The sequence below is a fragment of the Macrosteles quadrilineatus genome, unplaced genomic scaffold, assembly GCF_028750875.1.
Source record: "Macrosteles quadrilineatus isolate MER2022 unplaced genomic scaffold, UCM_ALF_1.0 Scaffold_4__1_contigs__length_99947679, whole genome shotgun sequence".
In the NCBI taxonomy this organism is placed as follows: domain Eukaryota; kingdom Metazoa; phylum Arthropoda; class Insecta; order Hemiptera; family Cicadellidae; genus Macrosteles; species Macrosteles quadrilineatus.
In genome coordinates, this window is record NW_026542597.1 from 28757156 (window position 1) to 28771995 (window position 14840).

At 33.6% G+C, this 14840-nt stretch overlaps 1 protein-coding gene across 1 annotated transcript; it reads left to right on the forward strand.

Moving 5' to 3' along the window:
* Nucleotides 1-1346: 1346 nt before the first annotated feature.
* On the forward strand, nt 1347-11603 carry LOC128993402 (general odorant-binding protein 1-like). Its single transcript, XM_054417291.1, has 7 exons — nt 1347-1474; nt 4594-4663; nt 4948-5000; nt 9460-9495; nt 9959-10079; nt 10566-10636; nt 11520-11603. Exons 1-7 carry the CDS (start codon nt 1379-1381, stop codon nt 11535-11537), a joined length of 465 nt encoding a protein of 154 aa, XP_054273266.1. The 5' UTR covers nt 1347-1378; the 3' UTR covers nt 11538-11603.
* The last annotated feature ends 3237 nt before the right edge of the window (nt 11604-14840 follow it).

Consider the following 14840-nt stretch of genomic DNA (forward strand, 5'->3'; position numbering starts at 1 on the left):
AAGTTTACAAAATAAAGTGGTATACTATCTCAGTTATAAACTACAAAAAGTAGTTATGACATGAACATCCAACATCAACTTTCCAGTACTAAAGACCCTTATCGCAACCTAAACAGAATTTGTGATGCTGTTTTCCTTCCACGTAATCCTTGACTTGTAAGAGTAAATCAGTCAAATAAGTCTTAAAATTGCATCCACATTCCATAAAGACCATAAAATTCGCTAAAAATATTAATTATATTATTTCAAAAATGGCGGCAAACTTGAAAAGTGGAAAACTGTATTTTATGGTCTTAATGGAATGGGGATGCAATTTTAAGACTTATTTGACTGATTTACTCTTCGCATTTTCGCTATAAACCTACTTGTTTAGGAGCTGCATGATGTAAAATGTGCACCGGAAGTCATTTTTAAATAGGCTGTAACTCCTAAACGAGTGGGTTTATCGAAAAATGTCATGATAAAAAAAGTTTTTAAATTGCATGTTCTATCCGAACACATGATAAAATATAGGGTGTTCCATAAGAGATTTCAAAGTTGGCCGCCATTTTGGAAAATGGCGGCTGAATTTCGAAAAAATAAAATCATATTTTTAACTGCCACAAAAAATAAAGGAATGTCCTCCATTTAAAGTTTTCTCTAATTCTTGCCGTTTCCGATATCCTAATGGTGGCCTCCTTGAGTTGATCACCCTGTATATTCTTCAATACAGCTTACTTTTCCATTACGGTAATAAATTATTACTCTAGGCACCCAAAGTCCAAAGGTCAAAACTGAGTAACCCTTGTTTAGAAGCTGTATGAATATTCCCCGACTGACAAACCAACTTTACTTTACTTTAATGAACTTTAAAAATCTTCCTTTCGTTGAAATTGTCAGTAGCATCTTTTGAGGGGTTGGGCGCATTAATTCTTGTTGTTTTGTCTTTTCATAATGCGCAGGTCTGACTGAAGGATCTTTTCAAGTTTAGTCTTGTAATTTAATTTTAAATCTGGGTAAAAAGCTGTTAGCTACCCATACTCTTTTAAATTTTAATTTAGCTAGGTTAGTCATTTAATTGTGTTAATTTTTAAAAGAGTTGTATAATTTCTTTTCAAAACGTATATCAATTGAACTCTAACCTATCCCTTCAACCATTATTGTTTTGAAAAGGAATTGGGGACAGTCACTTGTATTTGTAAAAACATCTGTACTACAACTTTTCTTTCTTTTGTCAGTGTAATTTGCTATTGTCTTTCACGGTGCCTGGTATGACCTCGCACGTCTCGGAACTAAACGCTGGAACATTTTAAATCATGGATCTAGGTCGTGAAGACCGGTCTGGCGAACAGCTGTTCTGACAAGGAAGTGTTTGACCACGTGATCAGCTGTTCAGCTGATGCAGATCTGTCAGTCTTCCAGTCTTCCTACCTCCATCATGAACAAACTGTACAAGACGCTGATAGTTCTAGCTGTTCTCTCAGGCGCCGCTTTGGTAAGTAGATAATATTAGAAGGAATACTAACTACCTTTTGACGATTCTAGTGTAATTTGAGTAACACTTTTGGTTGGCTTCAATTTTATAGTTTGCTTAGTTATGTATTGTTGCATATTTAAAGGTTTCAACAAGATGTTAAACGTTTTCTTTGAACTTCATACTCTATTAAGTAGTTAAAATCGTTGACATAAGTAATACTGTCAGTAATACAGTAGACATTTTTTTCCAATTACTCTAAGAATTTAATTATTTAAACGAAATGAAATGAAATTACCTTGACCAATAACAGATTTGGTGTGTACCTATAGCAATCGGAGCATATCCACAGAAAAATGTATAGTTACGGACCGATTTTCTTTCAAATCATTTGTGATTCGTAGGCAATTACTACATTTAAATTTAACTATGGCATAAATTCAACAAACAGTACTCCGTTATAGATTTATCACCCTTGTATTAGCTGAAGGCAATTTGAAAGTATATCTCCATCCAATGTATTTAGATGGTGTTTATTGTTTACTATGTGTAATTCATGTTATTTAGCCAATTTTTGATATATTTCAACAAAATAAACTATATGAGTGTGAACAATTGATTTTACTATATTATTTAAGAGCCTGGTGCACAGTGTTAAACCTACTCTAGTATACTAAAACGCCGTTCAAGACACCTAAACAGGCAACGGATTTTACAATTGGACAAGAAGTAAACTTTCCCTTTTCAAAGTCACTTGATCAATGAAGAAGATTTTATCGGAGAAAGCTCGAAAGCTCAAACGTAAGCAACGTAGAATGCATAATAATGCTTTAGATATTTCAGTAGGCGTGAAATATAACTTGCAATATTCAAAGTTTACCTACGTTTTGTTGGGGTTTTAACTGCCGGAAACCAATCCCAAAGGTTTTTGTTCCAAAAGGTCTAAGGGATTCTTAAAGGTATATCATTTCATTGCAACCTATTATATACTTGAACTAGAGCTTACGAGTTTAAAATTTCCCTTATGCACAATATTGAAAACACAAATTTGCATTATTCAAATGATTGATTATATGTCATAAAAAGGAACAATTGTGTTTTACTATAAGGCGTAACAATGCTTCATGACCTTGAAATGTCTCAAGGGCACAGAATTGAATTTCAAATTAGCGGAAAACTCTCAACAGGATCAAAATTTAAATGAAAAACTTGCAGAGATTATTGTTGTGAAGGTATTGCTCACAGATGTGTTTTGAATGAGGATTATTTATGTGAGTTCTTTCAACCTATTGAGTACAATGTTTATAACATCTACACTGAATTAGATTTTTAGTACCGGGACCGAGCCTTGCTTGGTGGTGGTTAATTAGGTTTAATCGTTAAAACAATATCGCAAACAGACACATTTTATAATTTACGAAAAACATTTGTATTACAACCCATAGACATTTGATCGCTGAAACAAGAAACAACTCTGTACTGTAATGTTGTACTCTGTATAAGTATACAATTATAAACAAAAATAAGATACACTTTTATGATATTGACAAAGTTTATGTGACCCCCGCACAGAATGTTTCTCGCCCATCATCATCAGAAACATGCCAGTCATTGAAACCCGTTGTTCGACTATTTCGCTCACCGATGATCATAAAAAGTATAAAAGTATGATCAAAAATCATATTAGTTTCAAATGCTTGTGACAACGATTTTTCACTTTTGCGCGTCTGAATGAATTAAGATTTTGTCTCTTTTTTCATTGGGATTTAGCATTCGGTAATAGTTTTATACCAAACCCCCAGATGTAATTAATTTACTTGGAATATTGTTATAATGATGTGATCAAATCTATTTCTTCTCCTTTAATTTTCCAATCAAACCCCCCATACATCCAGTGCTAAGACTTTTAGTTATCTAGTGTTTACAGCATCATTCACTGTTCCCCGCAATATGCCTATACTACTGGTCCACAAATAAATTTGTTTGCTCCAAAATTATCTATTCCTAAAATTACAACCACATTATTTCCCTAGTTTTTAAATAAATTTATTTAGTTAGAACATCTATAAACAATCAAATCTTTAGTGTATTCTTTGCCTAATAGACACAAATACTATTTTTCTCTTTGTACAGTATTTTGTAATTTGCTAGTATACAGTGGATAGCTTGTTATGAACACATGCTACAAGGCCTATATCACTAATTTCAAGCTTAGTGAAGGGTAATTTGTTATTCGTAATTTATTTTTATTATGTACATATTATGTTTTGAGCAACGAAACGTTGTTATGTAGCGGTATATTATTTTTTCTTTGTCCTTGGACGCTAGGCACGAGCCCGGAATCGTTTTTTCACATTACTTCAGGCTAGACCTAGGGGTTACGTCATTATCTCATGGATAAAATTAATTGGTGATTTGGATATTATATTGGTTACAGTTTTCAAAAAGTCATAGGATAATCAATTAATTTCAATTATTTTTTTTAATTGAAAGTAAGTCTGTGTATTAAATTACTTGAATACGATAAAAAACTACAGATTGATTGTCTACTGTATTACAGGTTAGAAAAATGTTTGTATAATGTTGGCAGATTATAGGCTACTATTGAAATTCCGTTAACAATAGTAATAATTTTCCAACTGTTAAAGTCAATGACTAACGACAGAGGTCAACTGAAAGCTTCAAACAATATTTGACTTTTCAATGTAATACTGATTGTCTACACATTAGTTACAACTTAAATCTCTCCTTTGGGCAAATGTCTAAAACATTTTGAAACTGAAATAATATTTATCTAAATCTGAAGCTAAATAAACTAAATCTAAAAACATTCGTCAAACGTGAGTAATTTTAAAGACATGTGTTAATTAGTGCCAGAAAATTGATGATACTAATACTCGTACAAACTACTAAATACAATTTGTTTAAAGAAAAAAGTCCAAATAACTAACGTACAAAACTGCTAGTTGTCAATCAATTTATTGATAGGCATTACATTTATTACATTACATTTATCTACATTGCAAAGTCACAAGAAATCAACGCTGAGTTGGTACAGTGACCAAGATATTGTTACTTAACTTACTGAACAGTTTTTATCGTACTAAACAATATTTTGAAATATATTATTGTATTTACAGGGAGCGCTACCACGAGAGAAAAAGCTTTCCTTCCTAAAGGAATGTGAGGAAGAACACAAGACTGGACTTAGTAAGTTTTTGTCACTTGTATTCTTACCCTATGTATGTGTATTTGTAGAATACACATACTGACATACATATATGACAAAGTTAACTCAATTGTCAGAAAAGGAATGCTATAGCCAAAAACAGTTATAACAAATTAACGAACTCTATTTAATATTGTTTAGTGCTAACCTGTAAAATAATGCAAATTCCGAAGGTTTATATATAATCACGGTTCATGGTGTGACTCTGATATTAAAAATAAAATTGCTGTATAATTTTCATTATATTTTGTCTTTATTTTTTTAGATATTGAAGAGATACTGGACAAATGGCTTATTCCAGAGTCCAAAGAAGGCCAAGTAAGTACGGTATTAGCCATACTATAAGATATCTGCAAGCATATCTATATTCTTTATACAATAAAGGTTTTCTTTGTAACATCCGATTTTCAACTATCCTCTTCAACCGATTTTCACGATTAAGGTGTCGTTTTAAAGCTTTACTAGTTAACCGCCCGTGCTCCGCCACGGGAATATTGTCAGCAATAAAAGAAATAATAATTAACAAACTGTTTATCTTTGTACCTATTTTATTTAGGGGTTGTTAAATTTTTTACATGAAATAGAACTGGTAGTTTGCCTGTATAAACTATTTTATGTTAATCAAACCGATATATTATTTTAACCAAATGAATGTTTTATATTAATTCGAGTTTCATTTGAAAAATAAATAGTATACGAACTGGGCAAAGCTGATAACCTAATAAGCAGCTATTTATGCTATTTAGATAATTTGCTCAAATATATTCCTATATTCGTTTTTTTTTTCATTACATTTGTTGTATGGAATAAAGATAGTCACTTAGCCTACATGTAAATCACGCATCAGCAGTTGGTCGCATTTCACGAATCTTTGACCCATACTTTGAGTTAAAGCTGTGTTTACGTCGTATATATAAAGTTGGGCATACTTTGTTCAATGTTAGAGGGTATTAACGGTCCAATTTGATGGAAAAGGAGTCGTGGATTTTAAAACTATGTAGACTACCACTACCAGAAAGATGTTGATTCAAGTGAGACTTAGAACTGGCCATTTCAAATGCAGATTTGTATTATATTTTACTCAAATAGTTTTTTGTCTCTTTTGACCCTTAATACTTTTTTATAGTCGCTGTTAATAAGATTTTCCATAAACTCACAATGTTGATAAGGAGTTCATTTTACCTTCCTCTACATGTTTTTTTCGTTCTGTATTATGTCTCTTTACGCCCGGTTAATGATTAACTTTTATTTTTATTTTTGTACTTTTCACATCCTAGGGTTAATGGTAAAGTTTTATAACGCTATAATGACCCGAGTCAACATTGCCATTAAACATCAAGTCAGATACTTCTTCGCCAGAACCGAAGTCACAGTTTCTCAAGCAACTTCCTTGTGTAGGCCTACTCGAAAAATTATAGTTAGGGGATAGTTCACTGATAAATTGTAGTTCCAAATATCCCAGCGTACTCGCCATCTCGAGAAGGTAAAATTTGGACGTTGAACACTGATCTTGAGTAAGATTAATCATTTACGATAAAATGTTTGTATGTTTACCAATCATTAGCAATTATCTGTACAACTTGCAAGCGGATTTCCCTATGATTGTTCTGGTCGCTATAGAGAATAAATTATATTGATCAAAACATTAAGTTTCCGTTCCCTACTATGGGTATTATTTCACATTCCATACTCAAACTTAAACTCAATTACCACTTTCCTTCAGATCACTTTGCAGGAAATCTAAAACATTTTTGTGTCCCAGTTAGTCTGTTCTGACCGTTCTGACTCGAAATTCATAGATTTGAAGTAGTGACAAATCCAATCTAACGACCTCAATTCAAAAGAGTTGGAATTTTTTGTAGGGACTTCCAGAGCACATTTGACACCAACACTGCTCTTTACCTTTTTAGTTCGATGGTTCTCTAAATTTTTTTTCGTTCGGTATGTCTCTTTACCCCTGGTTAATGATTACCTTTTCTTTTTCTTTTTGTACTTTTCACACCCTGGGGTTAATGATAAAGTTTATAACGCTATAATGACCCGAGTCAACATTGCCATTAAACATCAAGTCATATACTTCTTCGCCAGAACCGAATGGTAAGTCACTGTTTCTCAAGCAACTTCCATGTGTACTTGAAAATAAATTCACTGATATATTGTAGTTCCACGTATCCCAGCGTACTCGCCATCTCGAGAAGTTAAAGTTTGGTACCACTGAACGTCTAACACTGATCTTGAGTAAGATTCGTCACCTACTATAAAATGTTTGTATGTTTCCCACTCATTAGCAATTATATGTACAACTTGCAAGCGGATTTCCCCATGATTATTCTGGTGGCCGTAGAGGATAAATTATATTGATCAAAACAATAAGTGTCCGTTCCCTACTATGGGTATTATTTCACATTCCATACTCAAACTTAAACTCAATTACCACTTTTCTTCAGATCACTTTGCAGGAAAACTAAAACATTTCAAAAATAAGTTAACAAATGCACTTTCCTTGATCAAAATCGGTATTTATAAACAGAAACTCCAAGTTTAATAATAATTGCATACTGAAAGTGAGGTTATAAAAATAATAACAAATGTCTGACAAACATTAAACAGCTGACGAATAATTTATAAACTGTGTACCGTATTATATTCTTCAATAAGAATTGTATTGACTCGACCTTTAAAGGGCTGTAGGTCGTAGCCCTTAGAAAAAACGTATAAATTCTAAGGAAGTTCGGCAAATCTACACACTATCCCCTTTAATTTGAGACATAAATCTTGTAGATCGGTCCAGTAATTACTGAGAAAACAGTGTTACAACTGTGTATTAAATATATAGAAGATAGATGATCCAGCACCTGCGAATGGTAACGGAAAAAGACATTTCCCTAAGGGCTTCGCCCCTTGCGTTTCAATTATTTCTCAAGTTCACTTTCAAAGATCCAGTGTTGCTGATGAACAATTTTTATAACGGTTTAAATATGAATTGTATTCCAATAGCTGATCCTTCAGTTGAATGTTTAACCACAGTCATATTGTAAACAAAAGACATACTAAACAGTTTATGAAAATTGCTTCTAAATAGACTACTTTTTTGATAATTAAATTGCAACATGATTGAGATGGGTAAGTCACTCTTCGGTCTTTATGGTGTAGATCTAGGTATTAAAGAGTAAACCAATATTGCATTATTATTTGTACCTAGGAGTTTAGTGTTGAGTCCTATTAAAATGTACATGTTGTGAATTGGTCCATTTTTTCTTTGTTATTTATACACTAAATAAAATCGTTTTTGTCATACAATACTTTAATTCATACGTTTTACAATAGAGATAATACATTTTGTCAATCTATGTTGCCATCTTCAGACGGTCTGGGAATGCCAACGTAGACTGCCTAAATATAGTATTTTCAATGTACAATATATAATCTAAAAATATATAACATGCTGTATGAAAAAATCTATGGGTTTATTTTAGTGTAAGCTAACAAAACTTTGTGCAACACGATTTATCAATATGTTATTCATAAAAAAATTACAAGAGTTTATAGTGTGCAAATGGAGTTTTGAACCACAGTGGGTCAAATTCATTTAAATTAAAACCTCTAATAAGTAGCCTCAGACAGCCTAGTTCAAGGCTACATTAAAAAATCGTCCTTGCTGGATAGGGCAAACCAACTCAAATATGTGTTCTGCATGGCTATTGAAGTTAAGTATTCAAGAACCTTAGAAATGCGAAGACTGTGCATATTTAATAAATAAATTTCTGTTATAAGCCCGTTTAGCTTTACGGGGTTAATACATATTACAGTTTCTCACTTTAGAAAAGATCACAATATGTTCTAAGTAAAGGCTGACAAAAATGGGGAGTGAGCATAAATTATCTTTATTAGCGAATTTCCCATATAGGGAATAAGCTATTACCGTAGGTCTCGTGGTAAGACCTGGACCCGGGACCGATTTAGTTTTTCGTTTTGAGGTCCCCAGAGGCCAAAAACACCATCCGTTCAAATTCATATATATATATATATATATATATATATATTTATATTTATTTATTTATTTATTTATATATGTGTCCGTTAGCGCGATAACTCGAGCAAAAATCATCCGATTTTGATGAAATTTGGTATAAACGTGTAAACCTACATTTATTCGAACGAGTTCGCGAACCAGCATGATCGGACTATGGGAACAGGGGTTTATGGGGGGTTTTATGGGGTAAAAATGGGGTTTTCTAATTTTTCACCCTGAAAACATAAAATTTTGCAATTTCTTTCTAAACCATTTTGTAGAGCTCAAAAAAACAAATAATTTAGTATATTGAAGAATTGTTGCATGCCTAACGGTTACGGAAAAATCGCAAAATAATGTAAATTTAAAATTACCATGTTATTCTTATGGATAATAAATACAGTGTTGTAGCTTGCTTGTGATGGACATATATTAATGACATTTTGAAATTTTGTTTACTTCATACTGAGCTATTAATATTTCAATAAAAATCCCCTATTTTCTTCCCTGTGGCAGCAAACCTAAGTACTCATTAATATTAATGATGTTTAAATAGGAAATAAATCTGACAATTTTAAGGGAATAATTTAGTGGAATTCCAGCTGTGTATATGGGAATTCGCTTAGTCTGCAGGTTTGCTGCGGCGGGGGTATTTTTTATTTTTCATCTCTCCTCGCTTTAAACTTTCATTCTTCAGTTTTTGTATCTTTTTTAAATTAAATATTTATTTTATGCAAGGATAACATCAATGTCTGTTTCTTTCAGTGTCTGATGGAATGTTTCGTCCTGAAAAAGGGATTGGTGAGTAGACATGTAAAACTCTGGTTCATTCTTTACAAGCATTCTCAATAACATATATTCTTTCAGATGTTCAAATAGTTTCAAGAGTTTAAATTGTAAATATTCTATAGTTAAATACACTTTTAAATGTTTAAATTATATAAAGGATCTTTACTTTGTCAACAATTATTATTTTAATGTATGATGATACAAGTAATTTAGTTGTTTTTTGGGATACTTTAATCTGAAATGGCGACCATACGAATGTAGGTATTTTAAGCTAAATATGAATGGAGATAATGTAAAGACAAATGACAGTTTCAAATATTGCTGCTTGTCATTATACTTTGGACCAAATAAAACTTGTCTAGTAAATTTTTGTTGTTTACTTATGGTAAGCAAATGCAAATTTAGCATTTGTGGAATAAACTATCGACCAAATACTACAACATTATTTTCACACTATCGCATGGATATTCAACAGATCAACAAGAATGCTGAGATTGACCACAAGACAGCGACGCCACACTTCATCGAGAGTTTTCCAGGGGATCAGACCAGTGTTGACAAGGCTGAACAAGCTTTGGCTGAGTGCGATAAGTTGGGTAAGAACCCGACAAGTTCAATCTCGTTAAATTCCGAGAGGTAGAAGCCGTAAATCAACAATTTTTACCATCGGTTCCTCCTCGTCTCTTAAAGACAGTTTTGAACTTCAGCACCGAGTTAGTTTAGAGCTGTTTTGTATATGTGCAGCTTCAAAAATTGATGTCCAGTTTATTTGCATCAAGAATATTTTAATGAGTTTTTAAATCCTAATTTGTTGATCAAATACAGTTGAGATAATTTCATTGGGGTAAAATATTGGTAGAATAAATCTCATAATTTTTTACTTCATTTGAAAATTTTGGGGCATAAACATGCTATATTATCATAATATAAGGACTAAGATTTTAGCTACACTATTTTGCTAGGGTTTGTTAGTAAATATCTTTGGGTCCATGTTGGCACTGTGATAAAAAATGTTTCTGAAACCAAACAGTTTAAAAATGTAAAACCACCAGAAGTAATCATATCTGTTTTGTTTCTTATAGATCTGAGTAAGAAGGATCACTGCGAGAGGGCTGTTGCAGTATTGAAATGTTTTAGGGAGAATGCTAAAAAGGTAATAAAAACATTCATTTGAAAGTAAGGAAACACTAGTTTTAGTCAGTTTTTGTTAACAATTTTGGACTACATAGATATCAACTAGCTTAATTGATAGCCTGAAACAGTAGTATAACAAATTTTGACAAGGTTAACAAAATTAACTGTTTAGGGAAAAATGTTTGGTAATTGGACAGCGAGTGGTGGATCCAAAGGGGGCAAGTGGGCAATTCCCCCCCCCCCCCAAGACTTTGATAAATAAATCTGCTTGAAATACTATATGTTTAAATTGCAAAAATGATCATGTTTTGTCTCTCAATTTTGTTAAAACACGAGCTTTCAGTTCAATTTTTTTCGAAATTTACAGGGGTGAACCCCCGGACCCTCGCTTTACTTCAAACTCCCTAGACCACCCCGGAAAATTTATCCTTACAATCTCTCACGCAGCAAGGAATCTTTGGAGGGTATAAGTTAGTGTTAGTTATGCTGTTAGGAACGTTATTCTTGGTTTGTTGGTTACTCATCACTAAATAAAAATTATATACAATTACTAAAAGAAATTTGGAGATATATTTCGAGTTTTCATCAAAACCCATCTTCAGCCTCTGGTATCAACATATCAGGTAAATAAATTAACAAATCAGGTAAAACTGTTGGGAATGGTTACAATTTAGATGACAATACTTGTCTCACTATTTCTTGGACAAATGTAATTTTAATTTTGAATCCAACTTATTTAATTGCTGTTGATACATAATTTGTTAGCTGTTCAGAATAACTCAGCAACCAAGTTGGTTTACTGACTTTTTTAATATTTCACTTCCAAACCTTTATTGGTAGTTTAAGTAGATACGATTTCAATATTATAGAAATGATCGAACATATTTATTTACCTTTTTCAGATTGGGTTGAAGCACTGAAGCCTGGAAGTTTAACAACGGATGCTGGGAATGGCACAATGATTTTTAATAAAATTGCACACCGTATATGTTTTTGCTCTTGATCCCATATCAACCTTATTATAATAACACTAGGGGACCATAAAAGCAATGACTGCTTTTTAGTTATTTTATACAAAGTGAAATTCAATACACACTTTTTTCACATTTAGTTGCGGTCCTCCCCTAACACGATACATTTCAACACTGCATTACCATTCTAACCTAGAAACAGAACACTAAAATCAATAAACAAAATACGCAATGTTTACATCAGCTGGTATATTTAAAACAGCTTATAGAAACACTGTAGCAGTACTTCCATTAGAAAATGGCTGGATCTTTGACGGCCTGCGGGGCAGAGCAGGGGTAATTGTTGACACTTCTGATATTTTTCCTATCGTCCTCGGACCTTAAGCTTTAAAATGAATCATCAACAGCTATGCTACCTTTTTTCAGCTCAAGATATTTCGTGGGGACCGATTCGCTTACGTAATTATTCACCTCCGGTGTAAATTTGGCCTAGTGCTATCTGTGTGGAGAACGCTGAACTGTTACGCCGCCCCGCGCTGCGCGTGAGGGGGTCGCAGTTGTAGAGTTATTTTAAAACAACGAAAAACATTGAAACCAATTCACTTTTCAAGAAAACTAAAAAGTAGTTTTAAGACTGAATATATAAGGTTACTTGTAAGCCAAATTTCACAATTTTACGATAACGTTTACCTACTGTAACATTGAACTAGTTCTGTCAAGTCCTTATGGAAAATATTTTTTTTTTATTTCAACAAAAACAAATTTAAAAAACTTTTTTAAGAATGTTTTTGCATGCTACACGTAGGTTAAGTTATGTTTTTTAATACTACTTTTTGATCCATGCCAAATACGCAATCGTTTAATTGTAGTTAAGTGAAAAGCAAATTAGTCCCATGTTAAATAACAGGCCCTGCCAGTAGCGTGGTGGTTGACTCCTGCCGCCTCTTAACTGTTTCCTATGCCGTGCACCATTCTTAAATACTCTCCTTCGTAGTCGCGGACTTCCCCTAACACGGTACATTTCAACACTGCATTACCATTCTAACCTTTCGTGGTGACCGATTCGCTTACGGCATTAAAAATATAGATTTAATTACAATAAACCCTTCGTAATTCGTACGCCATTAATACGTATGTTTAATGAGGACAGCCATTTGACAACAGTTTATGCGAATAGTGTCCAGTTGAATTACAAATGTGCACTACTGTAATCTAGTATTTTCGCAGAGTGTGGGTGTCACTGTGCTTTTGAGTGCAACTTGGAGCGGGTGGGGAAAAGGGTAGATGGACAGTTTGACATATTTATGCAATGACTGTCGTTATCTTTCTTCACCTTCACGTCCTAGGACACTAGGTTTTAGCACTGAACTGTTTTACACATTTCTACAGGCTAGTAATCTATTGATGTTTGGCGGGATTTGTATCCGGGACCTCAGGTTCCGAAGCCCCACGCTCTTCCACTAGACCAGCTCGCTCCTCCCTTCGTATTGATATTAGTCCATTAATAATAATCTAGCCAGGCTCAAAATTGCATCAACATAAATTAGGGATCCAAACACAAGTATCAAGTATATGAAAAACCCAGATTATATTTTAAGTTATTCTTTTGTACAGTACTGAGATAGGGAAAATTGTTGTTTCAGACAACAACAATTATAAGAACTACGATGTGATTGACGAAAATTGTTTTCACTCCGGCTCTTGACTCCCGACTGGCAGAAGCAACCTATATACATTCTCAAAAAAATTCGCCACCATGGCTGAGTTAAAATATTTCTTATGCATGTGAAAACTTAATTATTATTAAAAAACTAAACATATCATGCGTACTGCACTGCATGTTGTTTTATGCAGATTACCTAGAAATAGCATGATATCGGATGTTTATGTGATTTATTTATCAACAACTCCTCCCTTTATTTAAGCAGATCTCCCTGAAAAGCGTCGCTAATGAAAGGCCTACTGCTATTAAAGCCTCCAATTAAACCCCTACGATAGCTTCACAAATGTTGCAGACTGGCTTGGAGGATCTCTCCGATTGGCTAACAAATTGAGGATCAAATTAAATAGGATGAAATCTGTTCATACAACCTCTACAACAAGATTAAACAAGTGTCCTTTAGTAAACCTAAGTAGTGTTTTAAATCCCACAGAGCAATGAAGTAAATACTTGGCCATGACCCTTGACATATGACTTACTTGGAAAAGCCAATTTGGAACAAGAGAGATTCGTCTAATTTTAAATTTACACCCTTTCTTGGCTATTAAATAAAGGTTCAAAACTAACAACAGAGATAAATTGCTGTTATACAAAATTATTGAATTATTCTGAAACTCTCGGTGGCCTTACTGTATCTGACTTTGGGGAACATCCAGAGTGAATCAAATCTGAAAGTCATACAACGAGTCCTAAGTTCTAAGACAAATTCTCCAGGCGAGGCAACTTGGTTCGTCAATGACGAAGTACTTCACAGTCAAACCCCAACGATCAAAGAAAAAATGTCAAGGTTTAGTGCCTGATTACTTGGAGAAATTAGAAAACCATATGAACTACTTACCTGCTTTAGAATGTTTAGAGAATGCAGAAAAATCTTACATTCCTAATAAGTTACTCCAGCTGATCAAGAATATACTAGTGGTCGTCCAGTGGTCAAAAACTCGAACAAAAATATCTAATGTACAGACTTCTCTATTTTCACCTTACTCTGTAAATAAAACATGTGAATGGAATTCCTTCCATTTGTTTTGATTTTCTGTTTGTATTTAGTTATTACTAGCTGTAACCCGCGGGCTTTGCCCCGTTTAACTTCTTAATTTTCAAGATTATCTCGTTCGCATGGCTCAATCACGTCCTGGTTGAAGTTTGTTCGCTACGCTCACTCACCTTTAGGTTGGAGCTCGTTCGCTACGCTCACTCACCTTTAGGTTGGAGCTCGTTCGCTACGCTCACTCAGCTTTAGGTTGGAGCTCGTTCGCTGCGCTCACTTGCCTTCAGGTTAGCTCGTTCGCTACGCTAACTCGCCTCCAGGTTGAAGTTCGTTCGCTACTCTCACTCACCTTTTGGTTGCAAATTAGCTGTTGTCATAAATGTAAAAGAAATAATAGTGCTGCACCCTGTTGGTAATTTTTGTAACTTTAATGCTATTGAACATCACAGAACAGAACCAACTTGTTTAATTGAAACAGCTGTTAAGATTCAATAATTTCATTTCTCATAAGGTTAACATGGGAAACTCCAGAGCCACTGGGGCG